At 44.8% G+C, this 16,988-nt stretch overlaps 3 protein-coding genes and 2 non-coding genes across 7 annotated transcripts in view; all 5 read right to left on the bottom strand.

The window, feature by feature from the left end:
* TRIM66 (tripartite motif containing 66) overlaps positions 1–2,131 on the bottom strand; it is a 44,939-nt gene extending 42,808 nt beyond the window's left edge. Inside the window, exons 1-2 of the mRNA XM_030950090.1 lie at positions 1,498–2,131; positions 998–1,185 (exon numbers count right to left, since the gene is read on the bottom strand). Coding sequence (XP_030805950.1) covers positions 998–1,185; positions 1,498–1,610 — 301 coding nt within the window. The 5' untranslated portion in view covers positions 1,611–2,131. The remainder of the gene's footprint in view (positions 1–997; positions 1,186–1,497) is intronic.
* Positions 2,132–4,388: 2,257 nt separating this feature from the next.
* RPL27A (ribosomal protein L27a) lies at positions 4,389–7,175 on the bottom strand. The gene is made up of 5 exons (XM_030950095.1): positions 7,088–7,175; positions 6,744–6,807; positions 6,221–6,296; positions 5,259–5,433; positions 4,389–4,579 (listed from the first exon to the last, which is right to left on the bottom strand). Exons 1-5 carry the CDS (start codon positions 7,088–7,090, stop codon positions 4,451–4,453), a joined length of 447 nt encoding a protein of 148 aa, XP_030805955.1. The 5' UTR covers positions 7,091–7,175; the 3' UTR covers positions 4,389–4,450.
* Positions 4,805–4,936, bottom strand: LOC115904862. Its single transcript, XR_004060820.1, has one exon. It is a non-coding gene; the product is annotated as a small nucleolar RNA SNORA3/SNORA45 family (small nucleolar RNA).
* LOC115904861 lies at positions 5,754–5,886 on the bottom strand. The gene has a single exon (XR_004060819.1). It is a non-coding gene; the product is annotated as a small nucleolar RNA SNORA3/SNORA45 family (small nucleolar RNA).
* Positions 7,176–7,478: 303 nt separating the features above from the next.
* DENND2B (DENN domain containing 2B) overlaps positions 7,479–16,988 on the bottom strand; it is a 154,084-nt gene continuing 144,574 nt past the window's right edge. For all 3 annotated transcript variants that reach the window (XM_030950093.1, XM_030950092.1, XM_030950094.1), the window contains 6 exons: positions 13,770–13,947; positions 12,693–12,734; positions 11,599–11,710; positions 10,374–10,613; positions 10,046–10,132; positions 7,479–9,643 (listed from right to left, as the gene is read on the bottom strand). In XM_030950093.1, coding sequence (XP_030805953.1) covers positions 9,609–9,643; positions 10,046–10,132; positions 10,374–10,613; positions 11,599–11,710; positions 12,693–12,734; positions 13,770–13,947 — 694 coding nt within the window. In that variant the 3' untranslated portion in view covers positions 7,479–9,608. The remainder of the gene's footprint in view (positions 9,644–10,045; positions 10,133–10,373; positions 10,614–11,598; positions 11,711–12,692; positions 12,735–13,769; positions 13,948–16,988) is intronic.

Raw genomic sequence — 16,988 nt, 5'->3', positions numbered from 1 at the left:
TTCCATTTATTCTCAAACCTGAACCAGTCTGGTTTATGTCATCTCATCAGTTCTGATCCCCCTCACCTCAGGGAAGGTGTCTTCTCTTCCTACATGTTTCTAAAATCTGCTACAGAAGAGACAATAAATTATGCCTCCTACTCAACTAAAGTTCAAAGCCTGTGAAAATACAAGTTATCTACATGCCTTTGCTCATCTTATAAATTAGTAATGAGTCTGGAATGCTTCCCCACAGCAATTAAGACACTTTCAGTTAAAATTACTATATTCTGCCATCGAGGTTTTATTTAAAAAAAAAAGTTACACATCTTCTATTAACATCACGACCAAGAACTGTACAAATAACTCCAACATTCCAAAAGGCACAGCCAAGAAATGCTTCTTGTCCTCACTAGTTTACTCAGCTTGTTAGGGTGAGTTACAGCCACAAGGGTTAAGGTAGAGAGAAACACCACTCACAGCAAGATAAGAGTTTCAGTGCACCACAATACACATATGTTATAACAATTATTATTACCTCTCTTAGAAACAAAAGAACTGGGTGATTTTGTGTTGTTGGTGGGGAGGCACTGAAGGAGGGGGTGAAGGAAGAGCAAAACAATCACCACAACCAGAACCACAGAAAGGTCCAGCATGTCAAAAAGATTGCAAAAAAAATTTGCTCTGGAAGCTATCTTGTAGCATTTATTCATTTATTAAGCTAAGAAAATGAAATATTCATAATGTCAGCTTGGTAAGTGAAACATTCAGCCCATTCTGAAAAAAATGTTAAAATGCTGCCTGTGTCATTTCTCTCCAAAACACTGCTGTTGGATGAAAAACATGACAAAAGTGGCTTGCTCCCAATCCACTTTCTGCTCACACAAATTTTTACTGTCTCAGTTTATCAATTTAAAGTAGTGCTATAGAAGAATAGGCTCAAAAAGTGCTTCTCAGTGCATCTCTTTTTATAACACTGCATTGCAAAGAGCACAAGCCAGAGGTTTTTAAACATTACCTTCATAGAGAACTTCATACTCAGTGGGAACACAGCTGTATCCTTGGATCAAACCTGGAAGGCATTCCTTGCAGAAGGAATGGAGGCAGGGGAGCATCCTGGGCTCCCTCCTCCGCAGCTCCCATTTGCACACCAAACAATTCCACAACTGATCCAGGGTCTCCATTCCTGCTGGCTGAAGTGTGGCCCTGAAAACATGAAGAGTCACAAAATGGCTCATGGCAAGCCCTGCACCTCACAAAACACTCGATCTCTCAAGTGCAAACCAGAGGGCAACACGGGATGCACGATCAAATAAACATTCATGTGGCCCCTGTGGAAAAAAAAAGTTCCTTGCAGCTGAAAATCACATACCTGCTTTACAGAGGACAATATCTGTGCAGATTGTTGTGCAGGAAAGCGTGGTTTAAGGTTTACAAACCATGATCCCACTATCTCTCTGGTATTTGCAACTTCTGTATAAACTGAACTAATCTGTTCTATTGATCTCCTTACAAAGCTGAATTGTCACACGCTGTACACTTCCTGCTAGAAGCGCTGAAACTGTGCAATTAAAATGATGAGATTCTCTGGCTGCTTTTACAATTTCACTCAAATATTTTACAGTTTTCATGTAAAGAAAATAGTATCCACAAGTCCATCATTTAAGCAACACATCTTAGAAAGCTGCTTTGAAAAATGTACAGCATCTTCTGACAATCTTCTTTATAGAAAAAGCACGTTGCAGTAATCAAATTTTAGCTATTAGGACGACCACAGATCAGATTATAGACCAAACCTGAGCTTCCCAGTGTTCCTCCCACCAGCCTAAGCTCCCCAAGGTCAAGTGAGAGTTTTGCAGTTCATGTTTCATCCTCAACTCTGAGATTGTCAGAGATGTTGATCAGATACAGACTGCAAAGGGCAACTCCTGCAAGTTGTATCAGAGGAGAAAAAGCAGATGAAGCCTCATTTCCTCTGGAGCCACCCTTCCAGCTGATCCAGCCTCCTGGCACCAGAGTGCCATGGAGCTGCTGATGGCCCTGGCATGGTGGCCCTGCTACCAGCAGGATGGAACTGAAGCCACAGGAATGAGCTTCGATCTCCAGATTTCTCCAGCACAGAAGAGCAGCAGCTCTAATCTCGGGGCTATCCCTTCTCCTGAGGGATTCTGTCTTCTGGTAGATCCCAGTGGAAATGGTTAGTAAGCAGATCTGGGTTTGGGTTTTTATTCTGCAATTCAAAATTATGAATGTCTCAGAAATTAACAACCAGTAGTTTTTTTAAGCATTGTATCCTGAAGTCTTCAGTATTTAAAATATTTTAGAAGATAAATGGACCCTATGCTAAAGTCTGCATCCTATTTCATACCCAAGACCCATTCAGGTAGATACCCACCAACTTGACTGACAAATTACTTATATAAATTCAAACCTACCACTAAAACTTCAGATTTCAATTCCAAAACCAGAGGGCCCTTTGGAGATGAGCTATACCAGCTGTACCTGTGGGTTAATTAACATTTTATCAGTGCCTATTACACAAGCTCACTTTTTACAGTGCATCTTCATCAACCATCTATCAGGGGCAAATGTCACTGAAGCAGCACAGCCTCTCACCTCATTTCATCTCTCTCATTTCTTGCAGCTCCTGTTGCTAAGAAGACAAAGTTGCACCTACAAAAACATGTAATGTCTGCAGTAGGAAGTTGAGGTCTGAAACTACCACAATGTTGACACAGAGAAACCACAGCCCAAAGCATCCATGCAGTGCAAACAAAGCCTGATACTGGGAAATGCTCTGTCACCTTACAAGCCAAAGCTGGGGCTGGATGAGCAAAGCAGGCTACTGTAAATTTCAATTTGTGCCTTTTGAGCAACATGCAAAACTGAGCAGAAGTTTCTTGGTAGGAAGGGGAAGAGTGAAAAAATTGTGTTTAAAATTTAGTTTTGAGGCAGGTGTGCACAGCAGTAGTCAGGCAGCTGGAGAAGGCTGATGAATATAATGAGCTACAAGAAGGCCCAGAAAGAGAATCCAGGGAATCACAGGCCTGACCTTGGTGCTGGGGAAGGTCATGGTGCGGATCAGCTCGAGCACCATCAAGTGGCACCTGTGCAATAGCCAGGGCATCAGACCCAGTCAGTGTGGGCTCATGGAAGGCAGGTCCTGCCTAACCAGCCCAATCTCCTCTGACAAGGTGACCCCCTTGGTGGTGAGAGAAAGGCTGCAGCTGTCTGTCTGTCTGCCTGGATTGCAGGAAAGCCTTGGACACCACTTCCCACACATTCTCCTGGAGAAACTGGCTGCCCATGGCCTGGAGGGGTCACTGGTCACTGGATAAAGAACTGGCTGGATGGCTGGGGCCTGAGAGTGGGGGATGGAGCTACATTCACCATCACAAATTAGGAAACAGCAGTCCCAGGAGCCAGTGAGACACAGTTCCCAAACTCCTCTGTATTCTGGAACAAGCTGCCCATTTATGTCATAGCTATTCATAAGCAGCAGGACCACTGGGCAAGATGAACAATTTTATAAATGAAATGCATGTCAACCTCACCCTACAAGCCCTCTAAATTTAATTGCTGCCAAACACTAGGTTAGAAGTTGACTAAGATTCTATCACACACATACTCGAAGGTCATGTGCATCAACTTCAGCAGCAAGCATAAAATAAGTGACAGCGCTTGTAGGCTCTTGGTCTGACACTTGAGAACCAGCTCACTGGCTTTAGTTATTTGTTATCTAGTTATTAGTCATTTTTACCATTAAATCCTGCTTTGGCACACAGGGCCAAGCCTTGCAGACACAAGTCCTACTTTGATGTTACAACCAAGCAAGGATTATTTCAATCATTTCAAACCCAACACATCAGCACTGCACACAGAGCAGTTCTAGAGCTGTGCCATTGCTTTGCCAGCTGTAAGGAAAGTTGAGGATAGCTGGCACCAACTCTGTCCCACAGCTGGGAACACCAGGAATTGCATACCCAGCCTGAGGAGGGCAGAGATTGCAAATGTCAATTTACAGTTACTAGTACACTGCTGTCACTTTGCATTTTTTTTGTCCACACTCCTGCTGTTCTATTCCACAGGCCAGGGCATGATCCCACAAATTTCCCCAGGATGCCATTTTAGTGTCCAAGAATCCCCATCAAAATCACATCAAGTCCTCTTCTCAGACAGCTGCAGAAATGATCACTAAGAGAAGAGCAGCACAAATACAGAACTTAGTTTTGCCACCCTATAAAGACAAAACAATGAGATATCTGCACAGGGCAGGTACTGAACACCGCAGTCAGGCAATTTCAAAATTAAGTGAGAAGCAGTCAAACCACTGATCAAATATTACAGGTAAGATTAAGTGTGAACTGTGTCTGGAGAAGTCAGGAAAGAAAAATCAGAACAACTCAAACTTCTGTAAACCAGCTCATTTTATGCATTGTTTATTCAAAAAATTTGAATAAAACAAAAACTTTTATGCCACAAGCACACAGGCACCACCAACTTCTTTGATCTTCTCCTCTGCTCTTCTACTGAAGAACTTGGCTTTCACAATGACAGGCTGCTTGGGCAGCTTCCCCTTGCCCAGCACTTTGTAGTAGCCCTAGAAGGATTTAAAAAAGAAGTTCAGTGTTTGTAATCAGCTCGAAGGCTCCTACATTCAGGCCTGTTAGCACACACCAGTTAAAAACAGAACCATGATCACCGTGACCTTATCCAGTCAATTCATTACATTAAAAGGACAATCATGACATGAAGACAATTAACAAAACAGCTGCTGAAGTCACAGGAGGTGAGAAGCAGCCCTAAGTGGCGAGCAGAGGCAGAGCAGTGTCCCTGATTCGGTGGCTGGCTGAGACACAAGACATCAGAGCCAGTGAATATGGATCAGGTGTTCCTGTCCGAGAACTATAGCACACCAAGACAACCAAACATGTGGAGATGTGACTCTAGTCTCGGGGGTGACATGGTGGGAGACCGGTTCCACCATGGTTTTGTTCCTTCAGGAACATTTACAACCAGCCATCCTTCACCACCTCCCCAAAGGAGGGCAGTGCCCCTCCACACACACACACACCAGTAGGACAAAAAGTCCTTACAGGGAAAAATGCAACACCCCAAGTGCTGCTGTAACTACTCAGAGCCCAGGGATCTGTCTGGTGAGCCTCTAAGCAGAGAAGCACTGGAGCTTATGTGCAGCTCAGCACCTCCCCAGCGGGACAGGCCCAGCCCAGGCTCCCCTGGGAGGGCAGCAGTGCAGGGCTCAGCCCAGCAGCACTCACCGAGCGCACGACGTCGATGACCGGGGCCAGGCCGGCCTCGTTCTTGGCGTAGTTGAGCCTGGTCTGCTCGCTGACCAGCGTCCACAGCTTGTCCAGGTTCACCGTGGGACAGAACTTCTGGTTCCTCTTCAAGTGATAGTGCCTCATGCCCACCTTCCCAAAGTAACCAGGGTGACTGTGGCACAAACACATTCTGCATCAGATCACAATTTAACTCATCCCGAACAAGCACAACTCTAAAGCAACACTGAGACAAGCATCTTACAAAATGAGAGAATCCACAATGCCACATTACACCCTTTTTAATATTAGTATGTGTGGAATTCAGGTGCAATAATGGTTAGTACCCAAACCAAGGAACAATTACACTTTCTCTAAGTGTCCCTCTCCCCATAACTCACACCTCAATCCCTGTCCCTGCCGAGGCTGTATTTCCAGGGAAGCCCCACCTCCAGGGACCCAGGGAGGGCTGTCCTGCCTGGGAAGCTGTGGCACTGCTGTCACTAACCCGGTGACTGACTGAGCCAGGCAGGGCACAGCCAGTGAACAGAGATCAGTGGTTCCTGTCCGAGCACTCCAGCACACCAGGACCACGGGCAGGGCCCAGATGTGACTCTATAGTCTCGGGAATCACAACATCCCTCCCCTTTACCTGGTGCAGCCAACAGGATTTAACAACACATTCTGAATTTGCTCTGTGTGCACTGCCAAGCAGGGACCACACTGTAACAGGCACTTTTGGTCAGCTTTACCTAATGCTACAATGAACTCCCCAAAATGCCAAGTGAAAAGGTTTCTGATTTTAGGGTAAGTGGGGACACGAGCAGCTGTAATACCACACTTCCCATTAAAGGAAAAAACACACAGGATTGCAGAAACTTTGCTTATTCACATATAAAAGTCAGTTGCTTCTACTTCATGAGCATGCATGTTGCTAGTAGATATTTAAAACGTTAGCTTACTATTTATCAAAGTTAATCCTGTGATGGTGCAAACCACCGGCATTACCACGTCCTCCAGGATGCTTCCTGTGTTTGCCTGAGAAGAAACATTTTAAGCTTGTTACATTAATATTACACACCATACTTAGAGATACTTTCAATGTCAACTTAAACTAATTATTTTCTCTTGTAGTGTGACAAGGTTGGCGTGGATAGAGTTGAAAGGGAGACTGCACTGCCCTGGAAGCTGAAGATGTCGCATACCCAGTACTGATGGGCTGAGCAGAGCCGAAGTTACAAACCAAACCCAGGGAGTCTAAAACGTGCAGGACATGATCAACCCATCACCGCGGCACGCCGCGGCCTTCAGCACCGCTCGATATTTCCAGGGTGCCCTGCACGCACAGCCCCATTTTTATGGATCCGGGAAGGGCGGTGGCAGCAGCAGCGGCAGCAGCAGCAGCATCCCCTCAGCACCAGAGAGGCCCCAGCCGGGCCGCGCTGCCGCAGGCCCCGGCGCACCCGCGGCCGCCTCTCCACTCACCCACGCGGCCGTGGCCGTGGCTGACGTGTCCTCTCAGCTTCCGGGTCTTCCTGAGCCGGGAAGGCTGCAGGGAAAGGGGAGAGCGGCCGTGAGCGAGGCGGGCACCGAGCGCCACGAGAACCCCGCGCCCGCCCCGGGAACCGCGCAGCCGGCCGCCATGGCGGACCGGCCTCCCCGCACCGCTCCCGCCCGCCGCGGGGAGCTCGGAGCCGTGCCTCCCCACCACCCTCCGCTACTCCGCAGTCCCGTCCCGCCGCAGGAGCGAGGGGCGGCGGCCGCGGGGTCCCGGTCCCCGATCCGATCCCATCCCAGCCCATCCCCTCCGGCCCGGACGCAGCTCCCACCATCTTGCCGGCGTGCGCGAGGGAGAAAGGGCGCGGCTCTCGCGAGAGCGGGCAAAGGAGCGCGGGGCGGGGCCGAGATCTCGCGAGGCTTCGCAGCGGCGGGAGCGGCGGGCGGAGCTGTGAGGGGCCGGGCCCCGCCCCCAGCCGGCGCGGCTCCCTGTCTGCTCCCGGCGCGGCAAGCGGAGTTTTGAACAGAATTTAGGAATATTTGGAAATTTGGTCACTTTATTAAGCATCCGTAATAGTGGGAAAATGAACACTACGTCCTTAAACACAATTACTTGCCACATTGGAGTGCGAATTCTGGAGTGTTACTGTTTCTTAACCTTGGTTTCTAGGGGTTTTAAAAATGGATTTTATACAGTTAAGATTTTAAACAAAACTTTACCAATTTTAAACACAGGCCTGGATTTATTTTTCTTTAGAATTTTCCTGGTGCACTTACAATGTTCCATGCTGAGGAACACCATTAGTTTTAACTAATTCAGTAGGGAAAAAAATGCACTCCTTGGTTTTTGTTCATCTGATATCTTCAAGCACAGACCTCCAGGATTGTACCACAAGGATTGTTTTACACAGCTCTAGTCTGAGGATCAAAAAGGCACCCACAGATTTTTTGGGCCATGATCCCACCTTGCCCAGTGGTATGCTCTGATTCACATTACAAAAATGGGAACACGTTGACAGATAACACAATGTTTAAAAGCTTTCTCCTTTAATTTTTAAAGTGCAAATGGAGCAAAACAGCTTTGGCACAGGAGATGGGTTTTACAGCACAACATTCTTGTACATCGGCTTTGTCTTGCCTTTGCAGTAACTCCACAGCATGTCCTGATACAGTTTTCTCCATCATTTTCTGAAGAGGAATTATGTATTTCCCTCTCCATTTGCTAGCAGCTGTTGTTTATATAAAGGCCAGAAGCCACTAGTACAAGTGACGTTACTCCTTCCACTCTCAAGAATTATATCTAGCAATCATTCTGGAACTTGGAGCGTATCACAGAGTAAAACTAATGGAAGTTACCAGTTTTGGTGACATTTCCTCTGTAGCAAAAGCACCTGGCATTTCACTGACATTTCATGTACACTTAAGAAGCTTTTGTGGATTTTGGAGTGTGAGGGAGGTAACTGAAAAAGGAAACGACTTCACCTTTTCAGTGAATTGCCCCTCGAATTTGCTCTATGAGGCTGATAGCAAACCAGAACCACTGTCAGGTTAGGAACTGCGCAAGCCTCAAAGCCCATCTAACTACAGCAGTCACGCTGAGAACAACAAAAACCAGTGTGGTGGGTTTCCTTTGCAGGTAAGAGGCTTCAGCTAATTTTCATTATCTGTCAGATCTGAAGCATTTTATATTTTTTTAAATATTTTCTTCTTCAGACTATGAGAAAACTTCTGCAACCTCACCAGGAGTTGTTTCTAGATCAAGTAAGAATGTGACACTTGAGCACCACGCACAGCACAAAGCCAACTGCAAATACCACAGGTCAGGAGCAGTATCTGTGATACAAAGATAAAATCATTTGCTGCTAACCCATGAAAAAATGTTTTAACAGATGCTTCTGTTAGGATAAAATTTTTTAAAAAGGGATATAAAATGTCTTGTCTTAGCTCTGGTGAAAAACACTGAAGAAACCCCAAAGTAAAAACAAAAACAACAAACCTACCGAAAGAGAGGTTTGTAATATCCACTTTACATTTTAATTACAAATTCATTTAAAAATCACAGGTGAGTTGCTGTGTTTGTACCTGCTCCACATGAGGAAGTGCAGAGGTTTGCAATGAATATAAACAAACAGGTCTATTTACAGAGTTTATTAGGATCCATACATACATACACTAGGAAAGGCTGTACTGTACCTACTCGCTGCAGCTTGCATGTCAGAGAGCTGGGATCTCCCCAGGCTTAGCATCTTAGTGCACAGTGGGTTATACGGAGTTTACTGACCAGAGTTCAAACCAAGTGGAGGTTCTGCAATGTGAACCAAGTACCTTATTATCAAGTTACTTTGTTATTTCTCCTTTAAAATCAGTTTGAAGGAAACAGACAGACAGACAAGCGCCTGTGCCGCACGAGAGCAGCCCCGTGCGTACAACCTCTCCCATGTACCCCAGCTCATTCACCCCGCAGTGTTCAGGCATCAAACACCCCTTGGAGTCAGTGGTTCTGCTGAGACAGTCAGCTGCACATAATCAGCTACTCGTTTTTGCACCAAGCATAACTCAACTCATACTAAAGAAAAAAAACAAGCACCTGGTATTCTCAGGAATATACAAATATTTACCACAGTTTTCTTGCTCATTACAAAATCAGTTACAAAAGCTTACAGCACATTATGTACAAACTCTGCCCAAAAACACGGAGGAGCCATTACGTGGCACACTGACACAGCATCCATGGATCGTCTCCTAGAGCTGCCTCAGCTCGCTCCACTCCCCTCCCACTCTGCACTCCAGCGTCGCAGGTGTCTCGCACGGTGCCATAAATAGGTTTTGGGTTGGTGTTTCAGCAGGAAGGAGCTAGTTCTTCTTGTGAAGGAACTTCATTTTGTTACCTAAAGGAAGCACACCGTCAGTCTCCAGCAGATAGCAGAAGTCAAACCAAAGTGACAGCAAATGGGTGTAACTTTTAATCGGCACCAGCAGGGAGAGCTGAGTTACAGAACACAGACTGCCCCAACCCCTTCCTGTTCCACTCCTCGATTATGGTTTGGTTCCCCCATCCCCAAGTGAAAATGAAAGTGTTAACAAGCACCATCATTAAATCTGGTTTTATCACCTTTAACTATGTTTTCATTGTTTTATTTTTTGTAATTCCTATCACGCTGAAACCGCTTGACTACCTCACTTCACATCAGGTATGGCTTTTTCAAATCAAAAAGAAAAAACACCACAACCAAAACCCAGCACCACAACGAAAATTCATTTCAGAAATACTTTCTAAAGATTTTCCTCACCGAGGCCTCGCAGGAACTTGTTTACTCCACTTTGTTCCGTGTCCGGGAGCTCCTCCAAATACTGTTCCACCCTCTGTTCGAAGAGCCCTGCGGCAGATGGAGACAGGGATGGGTGAGCCGCGTCCGGCTGATCCCGCGGTCCCCGTGCACGGCCCGGCTCCCGCCCCGGCAGCCTCCGCTCACAGCGACCTTCCGGTTAACCGAGCAGGATTTCAGGGATGGTTTCCGCTTTCCCGGTGAGCGCGGGGGATGGAGGGGCGCTGCCGCAATCCGCGGCACCCCAGCGGAACAGCGCGACCCGCGCCGCAAGGGACACACGCACCCGTACCTTTAGCCCTGCATTTCCTCAGCTCCCTGTCCTGGATGAAGCCAGCGAACATTTGGGATTCCATGAAAACTTCCAAGAAGCGGCGGATACTCTTGGAGGCCACAGATTTACGGAAAGCCTCCCTTTGGAAGGCACGCTCTCCTTTTTCATTCTGGGTTAGGAACAGGGAATAATGGCCAACTGTCTCCACAAAGAATCGGATAAAAACCTCAGACACTAATCCATTCAGGGTGTTACATTCTGCAAAATAAGGCAGCAATAAGACACCAGAATCAGCTGCTACCAGAGCTGTCAGCATTATCCCCGCAGGGCCAGGCTGTGCCTCTCCCGGTTCCCTGATGCCGAGCTAACAACTGGCAGGAGTGGCAGCGGCTCCCTGCACACCTGGATGCACACGGAGAGGGTGACAGCGCCATAGCCACGGTGCCAGTCTGCGGAATTGGTGTTCCGTGACCAAGAGTCAGCGAGAATTACAAATCCTCAGCAAATTAAACATTTTATGGGTGTTTCATCAAAATCAAACCTGTTTTCACTCTTGAGCAAATTCTCTTCAAAAACTTCTGAATGACTCAGCATTGAAATATTTTTCCCTGAGGATAATAAGTCTGTACCAAAAACTGATCAAAAAGGGTTTGTTGCAGAATTTGGGTTTTCATAGTTTCTGAGATGTTTAAACAGTCTTATATGTGTAATACACACGATTAGAAATAAATTCCAAAAACTGAATAAGGGCCTGTTTCATACCTTTTAACCACAGGCATCTCAATTCACTCTTGGCTGTTTTTATCACTGCTGAAGAGAAATATGAACCTTCAGAGACAACCCAACCCATCTTGGACTAAAATTCTTTTCTGGTGGTACCTGCTTCTCCCCTGAAAATACCGAGTGCCAAGAGCAACTCCAAACTCAGACACACCCCTAAGCCTGGAGAATTATCTGGATTGAGTTAGGGCCAAGTTAACTGCAAACCTCTGTTTGAGCAAAGGTTCAGAGGGACCCACAGGAGTCCTTGTCATTTACAAAGAAATTAAAATAAACCACAGGTGAGGTATCACTGTCTGTTGATGCCATCAGTCTCATTCTCTCTGTGTGCTCAGAGACAGCCTTTGATGTCATCAAAGGTATTTGAGACCTCAAGTCCCATCTGTGCTTTTCCTGCATGGAAAGTCACAATTTCTACCTATATTTGTTTATTACACAAGTCCCTGTTTCCAAAGGAACTTACCATCATCTGAATCACTATCTGAATCCTGATTTATCAGTTCATTCTTTCTCTCTAGAGCCTGCTCCAGAGCAGCTTGCAATTTTCTAGGCAATAGTGTGTCTTCATCATCCATCTGATGGAGGGAAAAAAAAACCTTTAAGCCACAATAATCTATTCAGGAACTACAGCAAATACTTTCAGCAGGTTTAGAATTCAGATGAAAAAATACTTGTATCTGCTACTGTCATCGTTACATAAATAAAAGAATGAGAATCTATGTGCAACTGACAAATACTTCTAAAATTTCTTGTCAATGAGATTAAAGTCAGGAATGATAATCCAAAGAGCAGGTAAATACAGAAATGTGGAATCAGCTCTTTACATGAGTCCAAATAGTTGTGTTTAACTAAATACACATCATGTGAAGCCTTGCTAGGTGTACACACAGCTGCTGCAGTTGGTTGTGGGCAGCTACTATGGTCCTTGACAGTTGTTTTTACTGTTTCTAGTCTGTCTTGTTTTCTGGGTCTTTCCCCTATTGCTTTCTTCATCTTATTTTATTAAGAATTCAGCAGAAGCCAGGTAAGCACAGGAGCCTTAGCTCTGCAGCCACTGTTCACCAGACAGGGAATCAAACACAAAACTTTCCCCATGCAACCTGCAGATTGTTGGTTTGAAATTATTTAGTGCCACATGACTGTCAGGAGATGGTGATTCCTCATCTCCTTGTTTACAAGGCTCCTACTTTTCCTGTCACATTAAACTATTCTCCACCTTTGTGCTCTCACTCGAGAATTTTCTTTGCTATGTTTGTCCTTTTCACTTCCAACAGTGTGACTTTTCTTGCTAAGGTGATGTTATTGTCTTTGGATGTTTTCTTTCCACAGTGAATACAGTTCTTGATTCCTTCTGACAGTCACAGCCTCAATCCCTTCTGCCTACTGAGAAGTTCTTATTTGCAGGTGGAACAGAAAATGAGAAGGTTTTTTCCCCCTCATCACTTTCGCTTTGCACACACAATTCCTGCCAAATCCCTCTGATCAAAGAAACCCAATCACACCAGAGGAGTAAACAGCTTGCTAGACTGCATGGCAGCATTCTGAGCTGTACTTTACCTGTCTGATGAATCGATCAGATCCCAGGTTAACCATCAAAGCCTACAGAAAAGAAAACACTGCAGTGAAATGTATCTGAAGACACAGAAAACATTAATTTGTTCATTGGTTTTTAACAGCAAAAGATCATCTGCTGAACAAGCCTCAACATGAATCACATTCCTACTGTGAAACAAGAGGCTGTGTGCTTTATGAAACAACATGAAGGTTTTCTTTAGAGCTACAAGTCTAATTTAACATAGATACAACTGATCTCATACTAGATTAATATATTTTAAAAAGCTAAAAGAGTTTTTTTCTTAAATATACGTGAGTTATAACTAATTTTATTAACATGCAGTTGAAAAGTGTTTCAAGGGGTTTAAAGAAAACAATGTGGAGGCAGCAGGGATTCCAAAGGGCAAGGGTGTGAAATACTCATGATAAAAAAGCTAAAAGCTGAGAGATGGAGCTGGGAAGATGTGGAAGAGCAGTGTTAGGAAAGCAGAAGGGAAACAGAGCAGAGATTTACCTGGGCCAGAGGCACACAGGGCCTTGGAAGCAAGCACAAGAAAATTCCTTAGAAAAATGACAGGAAACTAATAGGAGCAAGAGAGAAAAGAGTGTGTCCTTGAGTATTTTTGTGGTTTTTACTGGAAGAGCTGATGAAGTGCAACACTCATTTGATTTCCAGTATAGTATCAACAAAGTCTTAGAAGTTAAAATTCTTAAAGATTTTGTTTCCTGTGGGCTATGGCTTCATGCACCACTTCCATAAGGATTAAGAGATGTCACAGCAGATGGCTGCCTCTTGTTCCAGAACAAGTCAGCATATTTACACCCTACTTACTGGTGACCAGGTAAACATTCACTTGTCTCTGACAAGGTGCTAGGTGTGGAAGAGGGGCAAAATAGAAGAGAAGAATAAAGCTACTGCTGCAGGTTTGCCAAGAGGCAGTTGCCAATGAGAACCAGGCAGAGAAGAAACAAAGAGGCAGATTAAAAATTAAACATGTGAGGATTTATGTCCCAGTGGCAGCCCTCTCCTAGGAGAGGCCAGCTTTACTCCAGGCAAACAATTGTGGTGCCAGCTCCTACCTCCTCTACGGGCAGATCCTTGAGTTTGGGCAGAGAGCTGGAGAGCAGTCCCACCAGGAAGGGGGTAGGGCAGCACACGATGTCAATCATGGACGAGGGCAGGACAGGAATGAAGGTGTGCTGCCAGGAGAAGGGGTACAGCAGGGCCACTACAGCGTGGGAGCAGCTCGACAGGGTGCTGGGGAGAGAGGAACAACCAGGTCAGCAAAGGCTTTTCTTGCTTCACACTTTCCACCCGCTGAGAAACTCAGCCTGTTGAAATACAAGTGCCCAAGGTGTTGCCTCTTTGGCGCTTGTGTCTTCAGACAGGCCTTGGTCCCCTTCCAGTCCCTACCCTCTCTGTGCTGCGCAGTGTGGCAGTTCACAGCGGACCTCAAACCAAAGGTACAAAACTAGCATCTCTTTGTTTCAAACTAGAATCCATTTGTTTCATAGCAGATGGTTTGATCTAGAAGTCAAGATTCCATGTTCCCAAAAGCACTCAAAAGCAGCCACTTTGAACAATTCTTAAAACCCAAAAGCAACTTCAGATTTTGGCTGTTACAATCACATCAGTAGCAAAAAAGCATAATAGCAATGTTCTTAACTACAGGAACAAAGAAAAATGAAAAGTAAAATAAAATTGGAAAAAAAATCCTCATGAAAAACTCTACCAAATCAGATATAAAAAGCCCCCAACAATCAATACCTGTTCCAAAGGAAAGCTGGTAAGAGCAACACGTTTTTCAAAGATTGCGTATTTTTTTGACAATAGCATCTTTTTATTATAATACATTTTAAAGGGCTTATTAACCAACTTCAGTGATAAAGGTATTGATCTTGCTCAGCAGAGTACTCTAAAATACAGGTTGGTTAGCTCCTAAACTTTAAGGCTTGATATTATCATGGCAAATGTCCTTCCATCTACTGAATCCAATTCCCTTTTGCAGTCACATGGTTTCCAAATGTTAAAAATTAAGGAACATCATTACCAAGTGAGTTTTAACATCAGGGGAATAAAAACGGGTTCTCCATATCACAGCTACAATGTCTGCCTCTCTCAGGCTGAGATGACAGAAATTTGGATGTAACATGACTGAACTAATTTTCTCACATTGCAAACTTCTGCTGTGCTGAAGGTAGCCACAAAGAACTATAAATAATAACTGCAGAGCTGTTACAGAGCTTTAAAATGCTGGGGAGAGATGCTCATTTCTTCTACTGCAAGACTTGGTGGAGACTTTAGGTGGCATCAGACCTCCACCAGAATAACCTTCATCAGCATTTTTACTTCAGTTGTGAATTGTTCCAAGGCCAGAGAAAAGGTTTGACCTGTTTGTTTCCATCAGTGATTTACCTTCAAAGTTTGCTGCATGAGAAAAATGAGAATTAGGGGACAACGAGAGAAAAAGTTGGGGAAGAGCAAATCCTTGTTTTACTGCAAATAGTCTGCTGGCTTGGTTTTAACTGACACTTCCTTTAAGATCTGACAATCCCAGCATGGGTTTATAACATATGTTGCCTGACACAAGGCTGTTGTAAAATGATGCATTTCTCTAATTTATATTTTTATATATAGCAAGTAATGGTGCTGCCATTGCCTTGTGTTTTGGTCTCAAGCATCTACCACAGCAAGCACACTGGTGTGTTTTGGAAGAGCTGTGGAACATGGCACAGACTCCCAGCACTTCCTCAAGATCACTTCAATGACTCCCTGGCATTTTCACCTACTACAAATTCAGTCATCTTAGCTGAGCAACTAAAAAAAGAGCCATGTTAAGCTAAAAGCAGGAAGACAAACATTCTTCTGCTCTTCAGTGAGTATTTGTTTCCTTTCTGTAAAATGCCCTTTTGTAACATGTTGTGTTACACGCAGTGCTGTGACGTAAATCAGCCCCTGCAGCCTCTTGTGCCTGCTATTCCCACGCTGGGGAGGCTTCAGCCTGCAGCCCAGGACACTGGAATCTCTTCCTGAGCTTTCCTGGGAGCCAGCTGGGGCAGGACAGGGCAGAGCCCAGGGAGCAGAGTGCTGGGGGTGTCCTGTGGCAGCACCCAGCGCTGGTGGGGGTGTCCTCTGCCAGCACCCCATCACAAGTAGCACCACCCAAGGCAGCACCTTGGCCTCTGCACTTCAGCATTCTGCACAAAGGTCTTCAAACTCAGCCTCAGAAAATCTTTCCTTGTGGAACATCTCATCCCCATGAAACATCCCCTCCAAGCTTCCAGCCCCCAGAACCTCCTGCTGCCATCCCTCCTGGAGACCCCTCTGCAGGACTTCTGCAGCTGTCACCAAACTCCTGCTCGTACAAAGTGCCTATGACTCTGCTCTAGCTGAAAAGATTCATATTTAGAATGAATAGACACCTTTCACTTCAGTGACATTTCACAGTTTGTAAGGTAAAATTCAGAGGTGTAAAGGAACCTCCAGCCTAAATCTCCAAAATACAGTTCAGAACCTTTTAAAGGGATATTACTGATGAGAAGCATGTTTAGCAAAGTAAAAAAAGAAAGGCCTACCCTGGGAAACCAAGTGTGCTCCAGTTTTTTCTTTCAAAATGTGCAACCCACACATTATCCAACTATCCTTGTTTATGAGAATTAAGCAGTAAGGTCAGATGGTTTATTTTCTTTAAGGTATGTGAAGCACACAAAGTAAAGCAACAGAATAGTCAAAGTTAGATTTTCAAAATATTTTCACTTTTAATACTCTAGGGCAGTTCCAGAGAGCTAGTTTGGAGAGTGGGCTTTTCCATTTGGCCTGTGCATTTTTACAGGAATGCTGCATAATGTTCTAGCTGTTGTTGTACTGGAAAACACTTCTTTATTTCCATGGGTTTTTTCATCTTGTAAAATAATTATTTGGAATCTGCCAACGTTTTGGTTCTCTCTATGCCTTTTTATTCACTAGATTTAAAAAACGTTCAGTGTTTGATCTTCTTCCCGTGAAGGCAGTAATACAAGATTATATAAGTATATTGAGACATTTCTTAAAGACAAATTTCTCTTTAAGAGATCCTTTATCATGTTAGAGGCAAAATATGGCATTGCTTCTTTCCCACTCAGAGTTGATTTATGTTCCTCTGGGCTATTTTGTTTCCCAAATCATTTTCTCATGATAGCACACAGAACCTTTTCCTTGTTGTGTCGCTGGCTGTGGAGATGCAAGCTCAGACTAAGAGCTGGGGCACCAGAATTTCAGACACAGCTGTGACTCAGTTGAATTTTGGAGACTGCTTATGA

Source organism: Camarhynchus parvulus, chromosome 5, assembly GCF_901933205.1.
Source record: "Camarhynchus parvulus chromosome 5, STF_HiC, whole genome shotgun sequence".
Lineage (NCBI taxonomy): Eukaryota > Metazoa > Chordata > Aves > Passeriformes > Thraupidae > Camarhynchus > Camarhynchus parvulus.
Note: the sequence above shows the minus strand (reverse complement) of the source record. Positions and strands in the feature narration are given on the sequence as shown.

Bases quoted from the DNA above. Each gene is read 5' to 3' on its own strand.
- RPL27A (XM_030950095.1), bottom strand. The intron at 6,297-6,743 runs GTGAGTGGAGAG...GTTTCTTCTCAG, and splicing joins CCACGGCCACGGCCGCGTGG to GCAAACACAGGAAGCATCCT. The intron at 5,434-6,220 runs GTAAGCTAACGT...TTTGTGCCACAG, and splicing joins AGGATTAACTTTGATAAATA to TCACCCTGGTTACTTTGGGA.